This window comes from Alosa sapidissima, chromosome 12, assembly GCF_018492685.1.
Source record: "Alosa sapidissima isolate fAloSap1 chromosome 12, fAloSap1.pri, whole genome shotgun sequence".
Taxonomy (NCBI): domain Eukaryota; kingdom Metazoa; phylum Chordata; class Actinopteri; order Clupeiformes; family Clupeidae; genus Alosa; species Alosa sapidissima.
This window is the reverse complement of record NC_055968.1, coordinates 924,693-947,145: the sequence shown is the minus strand read 5'-3', so window position 1 is coordinate 947,145 and position 22,453 is coordinate 924,693. Positions and strand designations below refer to the sequence as shown.

At 39.7% G+C, this 22,453-nt stretch overlaps 1 protein-coding gene across 4 annotated transcripts in view; it reads right to left on the bottom strand.

Moving 5' to 3' along the window:
• The window catches only part of afmid (arylformamidase), a 107,756-nt gene that overhangs the window by 30,179 nt on the left and 55,124 nt on the right, over nt 1-22,453 (bottom strand). For 3 of the 4 annotated variants that reach the window (XM_042056219.1, XM_042056218.1, XM_042056217.1), the window contains 5 exons: nt 17,912-17,960; nt 16,430-16,515; nt 16,253-16,325; nt 14,162-14,259; nt 9,689-9,767 (listed from right to left, as the gene is read on the bottom strand). In XM_042056219.1, coding sequence (XP_041912153.1) covers nt 9,689-9,767; nt 14,162-14,259; nt 16,253-16,325; nt 16,430-16,515; nt 17,912-17,960 — 385 coding nt within the window. The remainder of the gene's footprint in view (nt 1-9,688; nt 9,768-14,161; nt 14,260-16,252; nt 16,326-16,429; nt 16,516-17,911; nt 17,961-22,453) is intronic. The other variant, XM_042056220.1, reaches the window with a different exon arrangement.

Here is a 22,453-nt window from a genome sequence, read left to right as displayed (position 1 = left end):
GTTGGTAAGTTATGGTAGGCCAACTTGCAGTGAACATACAAACAGCGGAAAAACAGGGGAAATTCTTTCTCTTGTAGCTCTGTAGCCTCAGGTGCGCACATAGACATAAGGCCGAACATGCAAGCGCCAATGAATCGTGCTCTCACGACAATCACGCCGTTAAACTTAAATAGGTTAACATCACTCTAAGTTCGCCTTCAAGCAAGGAAAACGATGATTTGAAGACATCTGTTTCGTTGGAAGGGCAAGGGGTAGCAACAAGGCAACACAGAGACAGGCCCGATGGCAGGGCTGTTATGAGAGTATTAAAATATGGGATATTCTACGGAAAACCATTAAAACGGCAAGACAGCGGGGGAAAGTTAAAATACGTGATAAACACGGAAAAAGTTAGCATGCATTGTTTCGGTCCCCGTGAACAGGGATTATTATGACCGCCGCGCAGCGAAGCGGCGGTCATATAGGTTTAGTCAGATTTTTTTTTTTTTTTCTTTTTCGCATGCCCAAATTTCCGTCAATGATTCCCGGGACACTGAAAGACCGGGGTACACGAAACTTGGTGGACATGTAACCCCACATGGATAGCATGGAACCATCGTTTTTCGTTTTGATCTGTAGCCCCCCCGCTGAATTGGACCCCCCGAAAGGAGGGTAGGGCAGACACAGTTTTCTGTGAATATCTCGAAAACCGAAGGGTTTAGGAGGACCATTTTTTTTTTGTATGTTGATCTCAAGGGGCCATGTCAACCCATTCCATAACCACACATTTCATGTATAGCGCCACCTAGTTAAACACAAAAAAGTAAAAATGAGATGGTGTAATTGAAGGTATCTGTGACCTAACATAGTCAAAACTGCACGAAATTGGAAGTGTAGGATCATTATGACACCCTCTGAATGCACGCCAAGTTTCGTGGAATTCCGTTCATGGGGGGCCACACAATAAATTAATTTATGTTACTATACACCAACTGGCCTGTAGGTGGCCGGAGACAGTTTTCTGTGAATATCTCGAGAAGCGTAGGGCCTAGGAGGTCCACCTTTTTTTTGTATGTTGGTCTTAAGGGGGCATGTCAACCCATCCCATTACCACTTATTTCATGTATAGCGCCACCTAGTTAAAAATTAAAAAGCAAAAAATTAGGTGTTTTCATCACAATATCTCTGACTGACAAGGTCAAAACTGCACGAAATTAAAAGTGTAGGATCATTATGACACCCTCCGAATGCATGCCAAGTTTTGTGTACTTTCGGTCATGGGGGGCCTTACAATAAAATAATTTATGTGTACATTTAGTGACGTACACCAACAAGGATTCCCGGGACACTGAAAGACCGGGGTACACAAAACTTGGTGGGCATGTACCCCCACATGGATAGCATGGAACCGTCATTTTTCGTTTTGATCTGCAGCCCCCCCGCTGGACTGGACCCCCCCGAAAGGAGGGTAGGGCAGACACAGTTCTCTGTGAATCTTTTATGGTATGGTATTCTATGGTATGATTTGCACCCCCCCCCCCCCCCCCCCCTCGGTAAAAAATGAAAATGCAATATTATTCTGCTTTAATCGCCCCTATCTTCAGTTAAGATGTTCAGAACTGCACCAAATTTTATGTGTATGATTGACCTGGCATTCTCTGGGGGTATGCCAAGTTTCGTAGAATTTCATCCATGGGGGGGTCTAAAAAAATTAGGTTATGTGTACATTTAGTGACTGTACACTCATTGGCCTGTAAATGGCGGTGCACACATATAAACATGCACACACACAGGCACCCACATACTATCGGTATTAGAACGGCCGATACATAATTACAAATTCAGTAGTATCAAAAGAAAGCCAAAATAAATATTCATCATCATCATCATCATGGCTGCATTTTCAGTATTGGCGATAAGTAGTCATTTGTCCACTAGATGGCGCATCGTTGCAGTGAGATGTAATTTTGTTGGAAGTTAAAAGTGGGTTGGAAAAACAATGGACACTTCATACAAGGACTGTAATTTACCGCAGCGAACATCTAATAAGGACAGGACGATGTTCACATGAAGTGTAATTCCCATTTCTTCTTGAAGCCGAAATAAATCTGAGGATGTTTATCGGACATGCTTGGTTTTTACTGCAGGTACGTTAATCTTGTAATATCAATAAGGACCTAGGTAATGTTACCGTTAGCGTTGGTTGAGTGATGGAGGCTCATTTGATTGATTGCATTTGTAGAAAACTATAAATGCGGTTATACCAAGCAAATTGATAGCAGCACTGTTTGTATCTTTCGACTGTCATTTATTGCACGTGCTACAAAATCATTCTGTGCAATGGAAGATTTACCAACGTTTCACCGGTCTGATACAGTTTTGCCTATACATGCGTGAGACTGAGACGCCTGTTTATTTTGATTTAAGTGCGTGCAGGGTGTGAGAGGGGAATCGATGTGCTTTGATTCCAGCTTGGTAGTTGTAGTCTGTGAAATTAAAAAGCACGTGTGTGTGAAGTATCCAAACAATGACACCTTCATTTCATTATGGATGCTTTAGCAACACACCTTAAGCTACTGTGTAGTGGGTCCCATTTAGAAGTGGCTACTTCATTCGCGCTGCGTGAATGTTATTACAACTTTTCGCCACGATATGGCAGTTTAAGTCCGCTTGATACTGTAAGTCGTAAGCCATTGGTTTCCAAAGGAGATTTTATTTGTGTCGCCAGCATAGCCTATTGACAATTTATGTTGTAAATAGGCCTACCTTATAATCCTACCTGTAGCTTAGGGAAGCTAACAGCTTTCTATTAGGATCTAGTTTGTTAGTTACAGTTTTGTCATAACTCCCTAATGCATTTTTGCATTTAGAATAGCCAGAGCGTGTATATCTCAATCTGAAAATTAAACAATATCGGGTGCCTATGGACTAGGCTGGGTGAACCCAGCCTGATCTGCCCGCTATTTATTTTTTGATTTCTTAAAAGATTGAGCTTGGTCTGATGAAAGCCAGACTAGCCATGGACCTCAGTTACACAATGCAAGGGAACATGAATCAGCCTATATTTGCACGAACAATAACGGACAAAAGCTCTTCAACTTTGGCCCGTTAAAATGTGTATGAACAGTCTAGCGACGCATTTCATCAAGGCCCATTTGGACATGTCAGTTATTTGCACCACTGGTTAGATGTAAAACAGCATTTCGTTTCAGACTACTGTTACTTAATTTGTGCATTAACAATAACGTTTCAGACTACTGTTACTTAATTTGTGCATTGACAATAAAGTATTACATGAAATAAAGATGACTAAAATCTTATGTAGAAGAAGAAACATTCACAAAAAATCCATCCATCCAAAAATGACCTTTGTTTTTGATAGCTGTTGAAAACGGCATGGAACTGACAGATGTTTTTGTTTATAAATACATAAAAAAAAAAAATAAAAAAAAATAACATTATGCTGATACCTTTTGCTTTTCCCAAATACAATGTAGCCTACAGGTGTAAGTGACCTTTCATCAATCCAGTTGCAATGGATGAACTGTGATGAACTGCCCTACTTGTGATTGTTTAGAGATTTTAAAGGTTTTATAACAATGCTACATCTTCTTTGGCTATTCTACAATCTATTCACCTTTTCAGCACCAGTAGGCTACTTTCTGTGCAGCCGCACACACACACACACTCAGGCATGCCAAACAAGCATACACAAAAGTTTCAAGAGTGGGGGATGGAGTAAAATATGGAGACAAATTGAAGTGTGATTTATTTTCGCGGGATGGATGTACATGTTTTTTTTTGAGCGGCGGTCATATTTTGTACCGCTATGCGGTACATCTAGTTTGTCATATTATTAATCACATATGATTATTTGTGAAATTGTGCAAACAGGCGCAACACATTTGAAAAGGAAGGACTGGTAGCATGCAAGCTCACGGGAAAGATTGATTTAAGAACGTTATCACAGTGTGTGGCTGTGGCGCGGGCGGAAGACAGCGACAATTGGCAGGGGAGGGTCATGTCTTTTTTAACAATTCTGTCGGAGGGTCATTGAACAATTTCTAGCAGGCAAGAGAGGGTCATGCAACTTTTGACTGAAGCACACAAAATTCCTCCGGTGGCCCCTTCAATAAATAACGAACAGTCCCTAGATTGCTGCTGGGCTTGTCTTGGTTCAACAACACATTGCCGTCAAACGCATAGCCTATCTCGCGGTTGCATCCATTACAAACAAACATGGAATGTGAACGTCTGGGATTGTGGAGAGCACTAAATGCTCTACTGAATAAGCACGAAGTCAAACCTTTAAATGAAATACACTCTTTAATAAACAAAAAAACAAAAATAAACCGATGAAGTAATAAACTTGTGACCATCAAAAATCGTTTATCGCCTGTAACTCCGTGATAACAGGACGTAACAGGAAGGCATTTGGCTGAGCAACGGCTGAGCAATATAATATGCTCTATATTTTGTCCAAATGATGTCTGTCTATCATCGTTGCACTCGGAGAAAACCAGAATGTTTCATTTGTCCTGCGTTTCTTACGGCTGCAAACGGGATTCACTCACAGTTAACCAAATATTTCTTTATTAGGGCAGGGCAGGCATATTTCTGGCTATTAAATTATTTCTAAACCAGTCTGCTAAAGTCTGTAGTGAAGTCTGTGTAGGGTTTTCCAGGCTCCATTTCTTTTTACGAGACACCCTGCTCACTTGAGCCATCTACCGGTTGTTTGGGTTGTTGCAGCGTCTCACTGGGAAAATACAAATTAAAGTCGCGTGATACCGCGTGATCCCACGCGCGGACCGCGAGTGAAGCTGGCCAAGTCGACGTATTGCCCACTGTAATTGATAAAATATGTCTTGTCTTCACTGTGGGATAGTGAGAAATGTAATTTCAAACTCTTTGTATGTCTGGCGCATGTGAAGAAATTGACAATAAAGCAGACTTTGACTTTGACTTTGACTTCAATTTGATATGATTGGTTAAGGGGTTTATGGTGCGAAATATTTTAGATACTCGAAGATGAGTCATGAAAAGATATTTTCACTTCAGTCGGTACATTTGACGTGGACAGCCGGATGCCACCTGCACTTAGTTGGAGTTTACCTCGACTGGAAACCACACAGCTGGATAAACTGAGGTAATATTATCAATTTGCTTGTTAGGTAAGCATTATATTAGCAAGTCAGTATAGCATTCCAAAGCTGAATAAATCAATGGGCGCCGCGTTTCTAAGTTGCACTACGTTCTCTGACATGAAATAAGTTGAGCGATATTTTTACTCCTCTCAATATGTAGTTGTAGAAAACAAGATGTGAAATCACAGATTCTGTCAGAAATGTAATTAACGTATTGCCTTTCCTTGGGTTGTTACCTCGCTAGGCAGTCTGTAGTGAACTATTTTAGCTTGCTAACTTCTAAATGACAAACACCGTCTCAACATTTTTTAAGATGGCATGACTTGAAATAGACGATAGCACTCTACTCCTCTCAACATGTAGTTATAGAAAACATGATGTGAAATCACATATTGTGTCAGAAATGTCATTAATGCATTTCAGCACCTTTAGTTATTAGGTGAAATGTAATCTGTCTTTATCTTGATGCCAGCCAGGCAATCAGATTTAGCTAGCTAAATATTTGAGTTACTCAGAATGCTTCAATAGTTTAGGCTACCTCTTCTTTTGTGGGTATGTGCATACACGCACACATCTGTAGTTTTGTGATTTTATTTTGTAAATTTATAAAGGTATTTGTATGATTTTGCTGTTGTTTCAGGTGGAGGATGAGAAGACCTACACAGACCTTCTAGCAAGCCTGAAGAGGTAGCTGACTGCTGATGAGCTTGTGCTCACAATGCTGAAGACCATGAGGGGATGGAGGAAGAAGGTATAGATTTAGGTGGCGTGCATAGGGTGGTGCAGACTTCCACTAAAACACTGTGTGAAATAGACTTGTTATTAGAGTTGGGTATCGTTTGGGTTTTATCCAATACCGGTGCTAAATCGATACTGTTAAAACGGTGCCGGTGCCGAAACGGTGCCTGAACCGGTACTTTGTTTTTAAAATGTTTTAAATTAAAATGGTCTAAAGCATGAATTGCTTTTTTTATTATTGATAAGACCAATTTGAACATGAAATTGAACTGTTATATTCAATTTACTATCAATATCTCATTGCTCCTATGAATAATACATTTAAATGTTAAAACAGCTTGCCATGCATGCACAATGGTAGGCTAAAGCTCTGCTTTCTAGTTTATCCACTGTAGGCGGTTTGCCATAAGGTATGTTAAAACCGCTTTCCATAAAACTGCCAGGTCATGGACAACGGCATTTGCAAGCAAGCTAATCTAACAGGGACTCTACTTTCCAGTTAATTCAGTGTGTTCCCAAATGCTTCAAGAAATTTAATGTCTTAACCCATAACACGCAATAGTTTTGAACATGTTAGGCTACATGTCAGTGTTGAAGTGTTTAGATTCCCAGCGCTAGCCTAGTAGGCATTTTAACAGCAACTATGTGGTGCACCCCTCTGGTTTATACTGTACAGTGTTTATGTTAGCTAACTGTATATGGATGTGTTGCTATCAGAGCAAGACGTTAGAGATGGCGCATGACATGAAGTGATGCCTCGTATAATTTTTTTTTTAAAAAGCGCTATTTAAGCACGTTGTTATTCGATGCATTACTACCGTTTGCGTCGGGACCGGTGCCATATTAAAACCGTGTTTCGGTGCCCAACCCTACTTGTTATGTTTTTTTAACTCATGTTATTGTCCCAGACATATGTGGTTTTACCAACTGGAAGGGGTGGGAGCTTGTGCTTAGTAGGCCGTCGTATGCAAACAGTACAGGGGCATGGGATGAAGAGTTTCACAGGTTTCTGGGATTGATCATTTACATGGGGTTCACTTCCCTCCCCAATATCCTTTGCTACTGGAGAACCAGGTCTCTGCAGGGATCAGGGGACGTTGACCAAATGATAAGTACATACCACAGACTTGTTCTATGTAATCCACTTTCAAATGTTTAGAACACATTGATTTTTGAGTGATGTTGAAGTTGACTGTATTCCTAGCTTTTCATAAATAATAATACATTTTATATATGTATATAATTTTCATATTATACTGATTTATGTAAGGAAGTTGTATCTGTTGAATCAAATGTATTGTATGTCTCTATTCGGAAATGGTCTTCAATAAATAAGTTGTGGAAGTATACTTACTGGTAACTTACTGGTAAGGTATGTTTTTTTTTTAATGTCATTCTTATTGACTGAAGCATTTGCTTATAATAAATTGTTAGACCAATAGACCAAATAAATCTAAACCATTGTATCTGACTTAATTATTAGTTTTTATATTCCAATTCAGTCTTTTTTGTTAAATAGCCCACAACTTGCTGAACATGTCATACACTCTATATCAGGGGTCTCAAACTCAAATGAGCTGGGGGCCAATTCTGCCAACGTCATCTGATTGGAGGGCCGGCTATTTCTGAAAATGCAATGTTCTTTTTTTCAAATACCACACAAAACTGCAAACAGAAAGTGCAAGTGTTTTTATCTAGTTTTAGACACCTGTGCTAGCAACCTTAGCTTATAAATAAAATAATGATAAAATAAATATTAATACAAATTATAAAATAAATGAAAAACATAAAAAACAGGTATGTGTGTGTGTTTCACACCAAATAAAAATATTTCCTCTCATAACTTTTTTAAACCTGGCAAACTAGGCATCAGGGTTAAGAAAGCAACACCATTGGATTTGTATATCAAAATTTAAAAGGCCATGGCTTGAAAGTGGTCAGAGATAAAGTTATACTGTAAATGTAAAAATCTTTGAGTAAAACAAAAGTTTATGAAGGGGGTAAATTTACCCATCTAATTTGTCACCGGATGGCAAGCACCTCAAATTATGCACCTTTCAGTAAATACTGGATGAACATATGTAAGCAGGTTTACTTTCCTTTTTTCATATTACCCACATAACAAATTAATAGAAAAACACCTAAGATGTATACCAAAACCCAAGATGTTGTGGTTTAGTAATAGATTACTACAATATAGGCCTACAATAAAGTATTCTGGTCAAACAGTTCCTATCGCGGGTAATCTGCAGTACCCAGAAGTTCGCATCATATTGCGGGTGACTTTGTAGTTCTTTAGAGCCCTATTTCTACTAGCCCTGCTGTCTGTACCACATCCATTACGGACACCATCATCACGATTACCACTGCAACCTCCAAGCTATGTTGGGCAGAGGGTCGAAACAAGCATGGTATGCTTGGTGGACACCGTTGTATACACGCACCTCCATTTACAGACGCACCGTGACTATCACTGTCATAGACGATCGATCATAATCTCCAAAAGGATATTCTCCTTCAGAATTAGAATAGGTGAATAAGCTTACCTAAGACTTCATCACACGTGAACGTTTTTCAACATTTGGTGTAGGCCTGGCTATTTCTGCTTAATTTCTGCTTCAATTTCTGCAACACTATGGCCTGCATCGCTTCCGCGTCATTACAAATGCACGTCTTTGTGTTTCTCGCGTGTAATACAAGTATTTCCTGAAAACTTTGCGCAGCGATTTTGGGTTTGAATCAAGCTCTGGATGTCTTGCACATAGTGGAGCAGAGTAGGCCTACAAATGAGATTTGTCCCCGTACCTGGATCTATCGTCTATTTTAATCAGTATCGTTGTTTGTCACAATTAATAGCCTCAAGGGCCGGATTACATTATTATTTTGTCATACGTCGCGGGCCGGAATTGGGCAGGACGCGGGCCGGATTTGGCCCGCGGGCCGGGTGTTTGAGACCCCTGCTCTATATTTTTCTCTATCTTGTAGAGAAATATGATGAAAATTCATTTTTATGTGGATGAAATTAAATTTTGACAAATTTCGGATATACATTTGGAGAGGATTTTCAAAGACTGTTCATTATAATCAACATTACCATATGTATTTTACATCATTTCATAGAACTGATCCTTCTGATTACAATGGTATGTATTATACTTAAAGGAACCGTATGTAGGATTTTGGCCAAAACTGGTACTACAATCACTTTCAAAATACTGTAGAGCGGTGTAGGTGGAGGGTGGCGGATCAGGCTGACAACATCAGTTGAGGGCTGCAACTTCACTTTTTTAAATGACGATATCCTGGCCGGACTACTGTTGTCAGTGATTTGTTTGAAATGTTGAGAGAATTTGAAATTAGCATGATTTCCTAATGTCTAGTGACAAATCAGGGCCATTTTATGATTAATTAAATTACATTTCTTACATACGGTTCCTTTTAGAAATAAGGTTTTTTGTATGAGGAGGTCATCCAGCAACAAAAATGTACTGTAATGTTCGGCACAGTACTAACCTTGAATGCAGCTTTGATGGCATGGATTGTAACTTTTCTGTGTTTAAATCTGACAGCAGGAGGGATGTCAATGTTTTATGCAATTTTGGGCCATTTTTTGAGTTTTTTTGGCCTAACTCCCCCTGGGTTGTTTCAAATTGTGTACTATTTTGGCTTTTTGAGTTTTTAGGTGGACCCTTCAAACTGGCCAAGTTTCATCAAAATCGGTGACGTAGCATGTACCACCCCCGCCTGGTCCTCTCATGGACATGCTCTTAATGGCTCAATGAGAGCTGCTGCCAAAGAATCTCTGGAGCCAAATTGATTCTTACTTGGTCATCTTGAGTGGCTCATTCACAGATGTGGAGATGATTGGTACAATATCATAAATCCCACTCACAAGGAATGCACCTGCAAATAAGCAGTGACACTTTATTAATAAAAAATGGGAAAGACAGGCCTATACTGTGGCTAATTTCTAAGATTTGGGTTGGAGAGGTTTTTGGAATTATATAAGTGAATTACAGTAAATGTAATTGTAACTCTTTCCAGTTACTGAGAAAAAAAACTCAATTATATCACAGTTACTAATCAAAAGGTTGGTGATTACAAAGGAAATATATTCAATCATATTATTCTCTGTAAAAAGCTTTAAAGCGTATGAGTATGAGTAGAATGTATCTTTCTGCTATCTAAATACACACCATTCGTGAGAGCATGTTGTGCTCAAATTTTGAGTGTTGGTTTTGATTGGTTCTCTTGTTTGAATTTTGTACCTTAAAATCAGTTAGCACAGGACACGATACAGGGCCTTGTTACAGTGCCCCCCTCATCCCCCCGTACTGTACATCAATTCTATGCACCATATCAGGAAGCACCATAGTGATATACACATCGTTTGAAAGCTGAGACTCTCAGGAATCGATACATGTAAAACTTTCTATGAAAAAATGTTTTGTGCATTACAGAAAATTGTAGGCCTATCATATCAAAATGCTACAATGTGTGTGTACACACTAATCCCAAACACACAATAATTTATGATGTCCCCATATGTGACATATGGGCAGTGCGTCGTGGTCTCTGACCCACTCTGTAGCTGGCAGGTCATAAGGGTCGATGTTGTAAATCTCGACAAGCTTTTCCAAAATACCGCTGTTTGGCACTTGCATTTAGCTAGGATCTTCTCCTTTGCTTTCCCCTTCTCAATTTTTCCAAGATAGCTCAGTGGTCGCAAATAAAACAAATATGTAGCTCTCAATCTTTATCTCTCTCTCTAACGCTGGGGAAGTAACCATGGCAACTGATTCGCATACCACCTAAAATGGCCGCAACTACAAGATCTAAGAAAATTGTGATGTAACTCCCCATTCTCAGTCACACCCTTCTACTTCCGGTCTATGGGACCTATCTTTTGAAAAAAACATTTAACATTTAATTTCTATGTTAAATTAGTCCAATTGGTTGCATCTAACCGGCTGAAATGTCCAAGGGCAATGATGATGATGGTTTGCATGAAAAGGCGCACAGCTGTGTCTTTATAACAGACCCTTTAATTGTGACATGAATTTCACATACATATAATGTGTGTGAATTTAAAAGATATTTTTTCACGTCAAGAAAGTACTGTTGTTCGATAGACTGCAAAAGTTATGTTAGGTTTTGTGTGAATCCGCTCAGTGGACTACATCTCAAGTCTCGAACGAGGTACGTCACCAACGTGGTGAAATGATACGGCTATTGGGCAAACAAGCTGTCAATCGGGCACCCCAGCTTTGATTGACAATAACTTGAGCCTACAGCAAGCCTTGGAGAACCCTACAAAACACCCTTCAAAACTCATGCAAACACGTCACAAAGCAACTTATTCCATGGAAAATCCAAAAGGATTATTTTACTGAATTAATTATTAACTTCTGCTTTTAATCATATCTGTTTTACTTAGATTCTTCTACTTGAAGCTAACTTGGTTACATGAAGCTTACCGGGCTTCGACATGAAGCTAACCAGTCTTACATTTTACTGCTTGTTACTGTATATACTGATATAACTGTGTACGTGATGAATAAATCTCTCTGAATCTGAATCTCTGAATCTACTGACAATAAAACTCTTACTACACAAGAACCCTTCTACTCTTTGAGTAGAAGCATAATTTTAGTCTCAAATGAAAGCTAACCCTCTGGAGTTTCTTGTTTGTATCTACTGTAGATTGCATGGCAGTGACTGTCATAGAATTAAAGAAGCACTATTTCACATTAATCTGTTACTGTGCCTAAAAGTTTTCTGACACTGAGCTTAACGCATAGGTATTCCCACTTAAATAAATTTGTGAAAAATTCATATTTTACTCTATCATCATCTACTTTGAGTTACAGCTTCACAAGACCTGGTTCCAGGTTTCAATTGTGTTTCAAGGATACTGTACTTAGGTGACCTGGAGGGCCAAAATGTGGGCAGTTCAAGAGATGTATGTTATCGGCTGAAAGAAAAAACAACATTCAAGCCTCTGTAACTCTTTGCCAGTACATCACAAAGTCAGTGTTGGGAGGGTTACTTTCAAAACGTATTCCGTTACAGAATACATGCCCAAAAATGTAATTTGTAACGTATTCCGTTACGTTACTCAATCTGAGTAACGTATTCTGAATACTTAGATTACTTCCGCATTGACTTGCATTTTATAAGTGTAGGAATGCGGCCATCAAATCCTGCATAGGCCTACTAAACAGGCCTATTCTGGTGTGTTCTTCTGTTCCAAATGGCTGAAGTGTTTGTTAGGCCCACATAGGAGAATGTAAAGTCAACTAAGCTACCTGATACAACTTTAAAATAGCAAGGTGACCACTAAAACTACAGCAGGCGACTAGGCTAATTAAAACAAACAAAATAAATAGGCTACTTTAAGGGCGTAGCCAGAAATTATAATTAAGGTGTGCCTGTGAGATTTTTCGGCGGCATCAACCCAGTACAAGTGAGGGGCGCATATGACAGGTGGAACGCAAATGACATGTAAATGTAAACACTATAGGCTACTGTATATCAGTGCTCTCAAAATGAACGTGATCGCGTAATGAAAATAAAAAAAACGCATGTTAAAATATGCTACTCGCAAGAATAATTCTTCAGAGGCTGCACCATATAATTCATTTTAAAACGTAAATGTAGATCTAGTCAGAACAAATCCATAAAGCTATTTTAAGTTAGAATAAAAAAACTTAGAATGCAGTGGCTATTTTAGAGATTGGTTTTATTGTAGGTCTAAATCAACACGTGAACTAGGCTTTGTTTATTGATTAGCAAACTGTGTAACCGATTGGCTGAAGTAGCCTGAGCTATTAATACTTGGAAAAATATCCTTTGAACAGACATCAGGAACCACGATCAGTGAGGAACAGGAGTTACCTCCACTTACTTTACTCCTAATTTGCTGTGCAAACAGTCATTTTAGGGTCTCCGATGACGCGTCCATAATGCGTGCTGGCTGCGTTTTGAGGCTAGTGCAAGACGGCGGGGCTTGGATTTAAACACGGAAACAATTTCATCATAGATTGCTTTCAGGAGCTTCTGGGAAATTTAGTTGCCTTAATTTATTTAGAGAGTGAATAAACTTATGAAACAGAGAAGTATCGTCATGTAATCCATTGATTTCAACAATGTAACTGTATTCTAAATACCAACTATTTAACTTGTAACTGTAACAGAATACAGTTACTCATAATTTGTATTCTGAATACGTAACGCCGGTACATGTATTCCGTTACTCCCCAACACTGCACACAGTCACTCTGACTGTTTCTGAGAATCCTACAGGGTCTCAGCTTTCAAAAGAGGTGATGATGGCGACTGGGGCAGCCGTGGCCTACTGGTTAGCGCTTCGGACTTGTAACCGGAGGGTTGCCGGTTCGAACCCCGACCAGTAGGCACGACTGAAGTGCCCTTGAGTAAGGCACCTGACCCCTCACTGCTCCCCGAGCGCCGCTGTTGTTGCAGGCAGCTCACTGCGCCGGGATTAGTGTGTGCTTCACCTCACTGTGTGTTCACTGTGTGCTGAGTGTGTTTCACTAATTCACAGATTAATAAATGCAGAGACCAAATGTCCCTCACGGGATCAAAATAGTATATACACTTATACTTATATGTATATATACTTATATATGATGGTGGGCCAAAGTATGTGGGAACAGTGCCCTCCTAAGTAGATGATGTGCAATGTCGGGCAAAACATTTAAAATGGGGCTGCAAGTTAACAATTTAAGCAAATAAAAAAATGAAGTAAGTTACATTAGTTTGATTAAAGGAACCGTATGTAAGAAATATATTTCAATTAATCATAAAATGGCCCTGATATGTCACTAGACATTCAGAAATCATGTTCATTTCAAATACTTATATCACTGACAACAGTAGTCCGGCCAGGATATTGTCATTTAAAAAGTGAAGTTGCAGCTCTCAACTGATGTTGATGTTGTCATGTTGTGTTTTGGCCTGATGCGCCACCCTCCACCTATCTACTAATCACAAATTCAGTAGTGTTTCGGCATCCGGGTTGCCAGCTCTGCCAGTCAGGGGGATACACCGCCCCACAGTAATTTGAAAGTGATTGCAGTACCAGTTTTGGCCACAATCTTACATACGGTTCCTTTAAGTAATTCAAAAAGTTATAACTTTACATTATTAACAGGATAATTAGTAAACTGTAACCTAAATTGCATTTCAAAAACTTAACCCTTGCTATGATGTAGTACCATAAATGACCTTCAAACTTAAATATTTGTCAAGCATGGGAATGTGGACACTAATACCTTTGATCTGAGGAGTGATACTGTACTGTGACCAGTCTGTAGAGAGGACCATGGCCACAAGATGGGCACCTGCAGAATGTCCACAAAGGTATAGTCCACTTGAAAGAGAATAAAACTTTTTAATATGACATATAATACATATAATACTGTAAATAAGTAGTTTGTATCATGTACTGTAGACACTGAGGGCCAGATGTACGTACATTTTCGAACGTAGCATTATCAGCGCCATGGCTAATCCTCAGAAACGCGAACGCTTTGATTTATCAAACCTATAGTTCATCGGGTTATCTGCGCCTTTCTCCGCCCCTCTCCGAGTTATATTTAATGCACTCGTTTTTGAAGCTATTATCTCTGCTCATTGGGACATTTTTCTTTACATGTGCGATTGCTTGGCTAATATGGCAACATTGTTTACTTTCGAAAGGAAATTCTTTCATTGAGAGTGGCGCCGCTGAATGCCTTTATGGATCTACAACACATTCCATCTGAATTAAGAAGAAAATATTGTGGCTGCAGAGCCGGGATTAAACTGCAATTAAGGAAGAGGAGGTATAAACCGTGTCTCTCTTCAATTATTATGGGGAATGAGATCGCTGGTGAATAAGACGGAGGAACTTACAGCACTGGTGAGGTGTCATAGGGAGTTTCAGTGGTGCAGTGTCACGTGTTTTACTCTCGACATGGCTTCATGATGATAACCCTGACTACAACTCTACGGTCACTGGCTTTGAGACCATACAAACTGACAGAGACCCAGAGAAGTGCGGTAAGAAGAAAGGAGGAGGTCTTGCCATTCTCATTAACAACAGATGGTGTAATCCAGGACATATTACTGTCAAGGGAAAAGTCAGAATAGTTCTAGTCAGAATATGAGTCTGATACTGTTCGGCTGGCATCCAGGCTAGGCAAGGATGCCTACAGGAGAAGGACTGAAAGTAACCCAAGCAAGAACAACACAAGAAAGGTGTGGAATGGCATGAGGAAAATTACTGGCTACAATCAGACCAGCTGACGTATGAGTGAGGACAGCTTGGCTAGAGCAAACGAGTTAAATTTGTTTTTTTAATAGATTTAAATCTGGACCCACCAATCCACCCATCCACCCTCTTACGCCTCATCTCTTCAGACCTCCCCAATCACCACCCGGCACCCATCCAGCCTTCTATGGTCCCTGCACCTGGAACTGTTCCTTCCCCCCAGCCACTACCACTGAATATCACAGCTGATCAGGTGAAAAGGCAACTGGAGGGACTTCAGTTAGGCAAAGTAGCAGGCCCTGATGGAGTGAGCGTGGACAACTCTGGACTATTTCAAAGCATCTTTAATCTGAGCTTGAAGCTAGGAAGGGTTCCAACTCTGTGGAAAACATCATGTCTGGTCCCTGTGTTTAAAGGGATATTCCACTATTTGGGGAAATACACTCGTTTTCCACCTCCCCTTGAGTTAAACAATAGAGTTTTACCTTGCCCCAGTTCATCCAGCCGTTCTCTGAGTCTGACAGTAGAACTTTTAGCTCCAGCTCATTGAATCAGATTAGACCGTTAGCATCTCTCCTATAAGCTCTCCTATAAACGGTCTAATATGATTCAATGAGCTGGAGCTAAAAGTGTTACTGTCAGACTCAGAGAAAATTTTCAAATTTTATTTAATTTGAGGAAAGAGCTCTTATATTTTGGGGGAAATACCATTTTTGATTCTCTCTGAATACAGAAATAGGTATTGTGTGAAATAATAAACTGAATATTTTATTTTTATATACTTTTACATGGGTTGTCTTGTGAATTCAACTCCCACCTCTTTCAAACCTAATCATAATGCAGTGTCAGTGTTTGTATGTAAAAACGTCCCTCCCAGATTCTACACAGTTGTCCCAAAACCCTTTTTCAGCTACCTCTGTTCAGAATGGTTATGGCCAGTGGATACAGGACAGTGAGAAATATTCCCTACTATAACTATAAGATGTAACCAGGGGCATCACAAATTGGATGGATTCGATGCTGTAAGTAGCACTGCATAAGAGCATCTGCTGATAATCATAAATCATCATAAACATGAACATAATTGATGAAAAAGAGGAGAGGATCAAACCTTATGTGTGAATACTGCTGTATAATGGATACCACACTTTTTCGCACCTGTGATACCATTAAATCCATGTTCCCTGACAGAAAAAGGTGAGTGTACAATTTAACAAAACAAAGTGACAGCCAATTTTGAAACATTAGACCATATGACTATAAAATCAGATGGAAGAAATCCAAATACCTTTGGGGGCAATGCTATAATCCACAGCAACCACCGCTACTCCTCTTGAGACCAAAGGGACAGCCATGAAACCAGACTCTGCCTTGCTACAAAATCAAAGTAAAAATATAAAAACCTAAAAATAGCAATTATGCAAAGAAATAACAGTAGAATTGTATGGAATACACAGACACTACAGTAAACTAAAACTTGCTAAAAGGAGCTGTAATCTAGCTAAGCTCACTAAGGCAAACCTCAACTATGGGAACATCCTTCTCATTTAGGTTGTGGAACTGCCAATCGCCAGTAAACATCTCTGGAGCTCTAGGCTTTCACTGACACCTGGAACAAATGACTACTTTGAATACCTTGGCATCATGGTGACAGCTCTAGTCAAAATGTATGTGATTTGTCACTTATCGTCCACCAGGACAACTGGGTGATTTCCTTGATGAGATGCTCGTTTCCTTGATGAGTTGACCCTGCTCTTTCCCATCCCTGAGCATGACTGCCCCATGCTTGTCCTCGGTGACATGAACATCCACTTAGATAATCCAAGTTCTGTGGACTTCTTGTCCTTCTTACGTTCCTTTGAACTACAACAGGTCCACAGTACTCCAACTCACAAAGCAGGAAAAGAGCTTGGTCTCATTCTTGCTCAAAACTGAGACACTGTAACAGTTACCCCTCTGTACCTCTCTGACTGTTATTTCATTCAGTTCAATGTGTGCCTCACAAAACAACCCACTGTTTCTCCACTCATGGTCTCTTTCCGATGCAACCAACGCATTTCTCCTCTCTACTAGCCTCTGCTTTTCCACCTCCTAGCACATTCTCCTTTCTTGAGCTTAATGATGCCAGAGTCTCTTTGCTCTACACTAAGCTCCTGTCTAGATAGTCTGTGCCCTCTATCCACTAGACCCGGTCAACTTAACCAGTCACACCCATGGTTGAATGATGCCCTCTGAAGACTTGGCTCTAGGTAAGTCTCTTTATACTGAAAACAATACCAACTAGATTTTTTGATCTTGTTGGTAACAAGTAAAATAACACTTGGTTAGATTTTATTAGATAAGCAGTTTTGCAGTGTAAAAAGGATACCAACTAGATTAATAACACTTGGTTAGTTTTCATTTTTTGCAGTGTATTTTTATATTTTAAGGCATTCGCCTCTGGAATTCCCTGATGACTGCTTTAATTACCATAACACTTCCAATAATAAACACGTACCATGAACATGTTTGTGTAGACACAGCAGAGTAAAAATGTCTAATATGCCAAATCAATACTAGTCTCCAAGTTAAAATATTGCAAATTACTATATTATTAGATTCTGAAAAATAAGGTTAATAAATTGTCTTGCATTTTTGATGGGGTTAAGATGATTATTGGGAGTATTTGCATTATTATTGCATTGCAACCTTGGGAGTGCCTCAGATTTCTAAAAAATAAATTGACAAAAGGTTTCCAACAGCTTAACTGTACAATTACAATAACACTTACCTTAGAAACTGCCAGTAACCTCCATGGAAATAAATTAGCAGGGGACATTCTAAACAAAAACAATTGTATTCAGTTATGCAAACAAGATAATTAAAAGGGTAACACAGCAATTCATATCTGGCGGAAAAATGCAGAAACCTACTACAATATTGACTACACAAAAATAAACAGTCTATTTATTCAACAGTCTGGTTCTCACTTTTCGTAATTTGAGTGGCTGATTTTTCCTTTTCACATTTATTCTGATGTTCTTTCTATTGTGCGCCAAATGGTCTACCTGTTTCAACATGTTTCACATGCTGTCTACCACTTCAGGTAGGACAACCAAGCCTATATAAATCAACTGACAGCAACAATAACAGCGTCAAAACAGCATCATCATGTGACACTTCTGAGGAAGACTGGAGTAAGACATAGACTCAGGTCCTGCACCCAGGTCACTGGATATGTAACGGAGTGACAAACGCCTGAGATACCAGGAACTGAGGTTGACTCAAGTGCTGAGCAGACAAAGAAAACCTTCCAAAAGGTTTATTCCAATAAAAGGCACTGAGATAGAAAAAAATAATACAGAAAAGTCTATCCAAGAGTTCAAAAGCAAAAATGCAATCCAAAATAGAGTTAAAAAAATAATGCACAGAATATAATACAATGGCAGACAATTCAAGAAGTAATCCAAAAGCCAGAGCCCAATAAACTGGGCAGAGGTCAGAAGAGGAGGAGTCTGCCCTCTTTAGCGTGGCAAGTCTCCTCTTCACCTCTGCTTGCATTACCGTGCCTTTCCACTGTTTGTTCAGCAGCCTCCTCTCTATTTTAACTTGACGTCTTGACTTAGGTTGACTTGTCTCTCAATCCTAATCAGAGAATTCAAAATCTTGAATATATAACAATAGTATGACATATAACCATAAATCAAGGGAATATATGCTTATTTTTGCACTTGATTCTTGTTCTATTGGCAAAAATCTTGCATGTATAATTATCTTGTTTTGTGTGTGTGTGGGGGGATTCCATGGCTTCCTGGTCTGGTATCGTCAAATTAGCGGGCACGTTCGATCGAATCAGCGCTGCGCAGATAAAATAGCGATGCCCGGGCATCCTGCCCGGTTAGCATCATTGTGAGGCCATTCAGGGCATTCGGTCTTTCTCAAAACGCCACCAATGAACATCATTTTGCTCTCAATCAAAAGTTTGAAATTGTTAAGTATCTTAAATGGACCCTAGATTGTCTGCATATAAGAACATTTACCTTGCTCATTAACTGAGGGTGAGGGATGCTGGGTGACTGGACAGGCTGGGAAGGAAAGCTGGCTCTGTTGTGGGAGCTGAACTGGAGTGCATCACTTCAATATCAGACAAAAGGACCCTGAACAAACTGATCAACGTTTTGGACAATGACTGTCCACTCCACAGCTTACAGATTATGTATGAAAATAGCTTAGAGTAGAGAATGAGGAAATAAAGACATAATTGGGACTAGGTTGATATTATATCTACTTAACTACTGTAGCTAGCTAACGTTAGCAATAACTATGCTAGCTAGGTTAGCTAACGAGGAAACTATACAAATATCTGGTGTCAGTCCAGGACTGCACGTCTCCACTATGTCACATGCCTTTTGGCGAATACCCAAAAAATAGCAATATTCAGACCTGAATAGCTCCGATGAGCAACCTCCTTTTTTCAAAATTCTTTCTGCACATGAAGGCCATCTGTGGACTTCATAAATCAAAAGAAAAATGCTCGGCCTTTTTATTATTTTTGTCGCTGTAACCGCCTAAATAGTGTGATCCAGCCAGGGATTTCAAATACATATCTATTTCAATGATTGGTTGAAACATAATGTTTAGGTCATTTATGGTGGACAAATGGAGATATATTATCATCAATCATGTCTACTGATCAAATCCAAGCTAGATTTAATGTCCTAAGTGCAATATATTCCTTAAGGTAGCTCAAAATGACATCATTGGGTGACGTACACCAGTATACCCGTAGGTCCAACATTTGCAAATGTGATATCTCCAAAATATCTCAGGGCTAGAAACAGTCACTTGGATTCAAATAATAACTTGTAACATTTTGGTAGCCAAAGGTCAAAGGTCAAGGTCACTATGACCTTATGTATATCCCTTTGTGGTGGATAAATCTAAAAAAAATCCCTGACATAATTTCATTTGTGATACAAATATTCACTTTGACTCACAGATAACAAATATTTGAATCTGGTGGTCAAAGGTCGAGGTCAAGGACCTTGCATTCTTGAGAAATTTCACTTGCACTTTTGTCTTCGTCATTCATCGGTGACCTCCAGAAGGCTCAACAGTGGTATCTGGCATCTCAGACCCAGCTCCCTCCACACCCATGATAGGTTGTCTACCAACCAATAGAGACACATTTTTTGGTCATTTGTCTTCTTTGTTGTGGCCGTTTATGATCCGATCAGCAACACAGCCAAGAAAACTGCAGTCCCTTGATGTGGGCACCCACAAATACCAACAAATTCTTCAGTTAATCATCTTTTTTGCTGTGGCCATTTATGATCCCATCAGCAACTATACAACAAACAAAACACCAACCCTTAATGAGGGCACCAAGAAGTACCACCAAAGTCTTTGGTAATTCCTCTTCTTTGCTCCCACAGTTTCTGATCCAATCAGCAACATAACCAGACCAACTGTAAGCCCTTGATGTGGGCACCCACAAATACCTACACATTCTTCAGTCAATCCTCTTCATTGCTTTGGTGGTTTATTATCTGATCATTAACATACCCAGTCAAACCGCAAGCCTTTGATGCAGACACCAACAAATACCAACAAATATTTAGATACCAACTACCAACCATTCACAAATTCTTCAGTCATTCCTGTTTGTTGCTATGGCCATTTATGATCCGATCAGCAACATACCAACATCCAAGCAATATCATAAATTCTCTAGTCATTCCTCTTCATTACTGTGGACACTTATGATCTGATCAACAATCATAAGTGTCCATAAGCCGACACGCAAGCCCTTGATGTAGGCACTAACAACTACCACTCCAGAAACACAGCAGCAGCGTCTCAGAGTCAATTCAGGTTACAACATGACCCCAAATAGCATGTGAGTGCCATAGCCATTGGCTTGCCTTTTCAGCAGCCTCCGATATTTATTACAGCTCCTTTCAGTGACAGTCCTCAAAAAGTCTAACAGAAGTTTTGTGGCTGATTATATTTGTGAACTATTTCACTATTCACTAAAAAATATTTTTACAACTTGAACATGATATCCTGGAAACACAGAGTATTGTTATTGTTGTTATTATCACATGATAATAACATTGTTATTTTTCATGTGATAAATGGTTTTAAGATTGGAAAATGTTAATCTAGCTTGGCATTACTCCATTAGCACTGTTCCACCAGCCCAACACAGCAGACAGCGGTCATATGCAGGAATTAAAGTGGGAGGAACGCAGTTCCGCCACCTCGGATAATTTAATAATAAATATATTCTTTCATACCAACGATACAGCGCGATTATATTGCTAAAATAATTGGGGAGTTAATTTTCGTGTGTACAGAGGTGACCAAGAAGCTATCAATTCTTGTCCAAAAAGTATTGCTACACCACGATACTCAATATGTTGTTCAACGGTGAATCATTTTTCCCCGTTGCACCGACACTGGGTTTTAGGGTTCCCCCACCTGCCAAATCCCACTTTAACCACTGGTCATGTGGCATGCAATGGAAACAGATTCACAAGTAATGTACATTATCATGTTTTCAATGTTTCAGACAGATTTCCTTGTGGGAACCTAATATGAAGCTAGGTGATTATACCATATCAGAGTCTCTGCTTTAAAACAACTTGTACTAATAAGCAGGGTCTACAGACATGTTTTTACGATGGATGGACATCGAGGTACAGTAGGCTACAAAACAAGTAAAGCCCAGGAGAGTACTGACTGACTTGCTATATACGAACACCCAATACCCATCCATAGTAATCATCATGTCCTTGTCCACGGGGTAACCATCATGTCCTTGTCCACGGGGGCAGCCGTGGCCTACTGGTTAGTGCTTTGGCCTTGTAACCGAAGGGTTGCCGGTTCGAACCCCGACCAGTAGGAACGGCTGAAGTGCCCTTGAGCAAGACACCTAACCCCTCACTGCTCCCCGAGCGCCGCTGTAGCAGGCAGCTCACTGTGTCGGGATTAGTGTGTGCTTCACCTCACTGTTCTGTGTGTTCACTGTGTGCTGTGTGTGTGTTTCACTAATTCACGGATTGGGATAAATGCAGAGACCAAATTTCCCTCACGGGATCAAAAGAGTATATATACGTAAAAATCTCCATTTTGGATGTCCACAAATCCAAGTAAACCAGCATTCTCTTTAGAAGGTTTTAAAAAAATATCTGTGTGGGCTAAAACACTGTTTATGTGTGGATGAAAGACCCAAACATAAAATATCTGGTTATGTGTATACAGGGCCTAGGCCTAAGTTGTGCTAAATTTGAAATAACTCCCTCAAGGTGTTTCCAGGATATTGTGTATG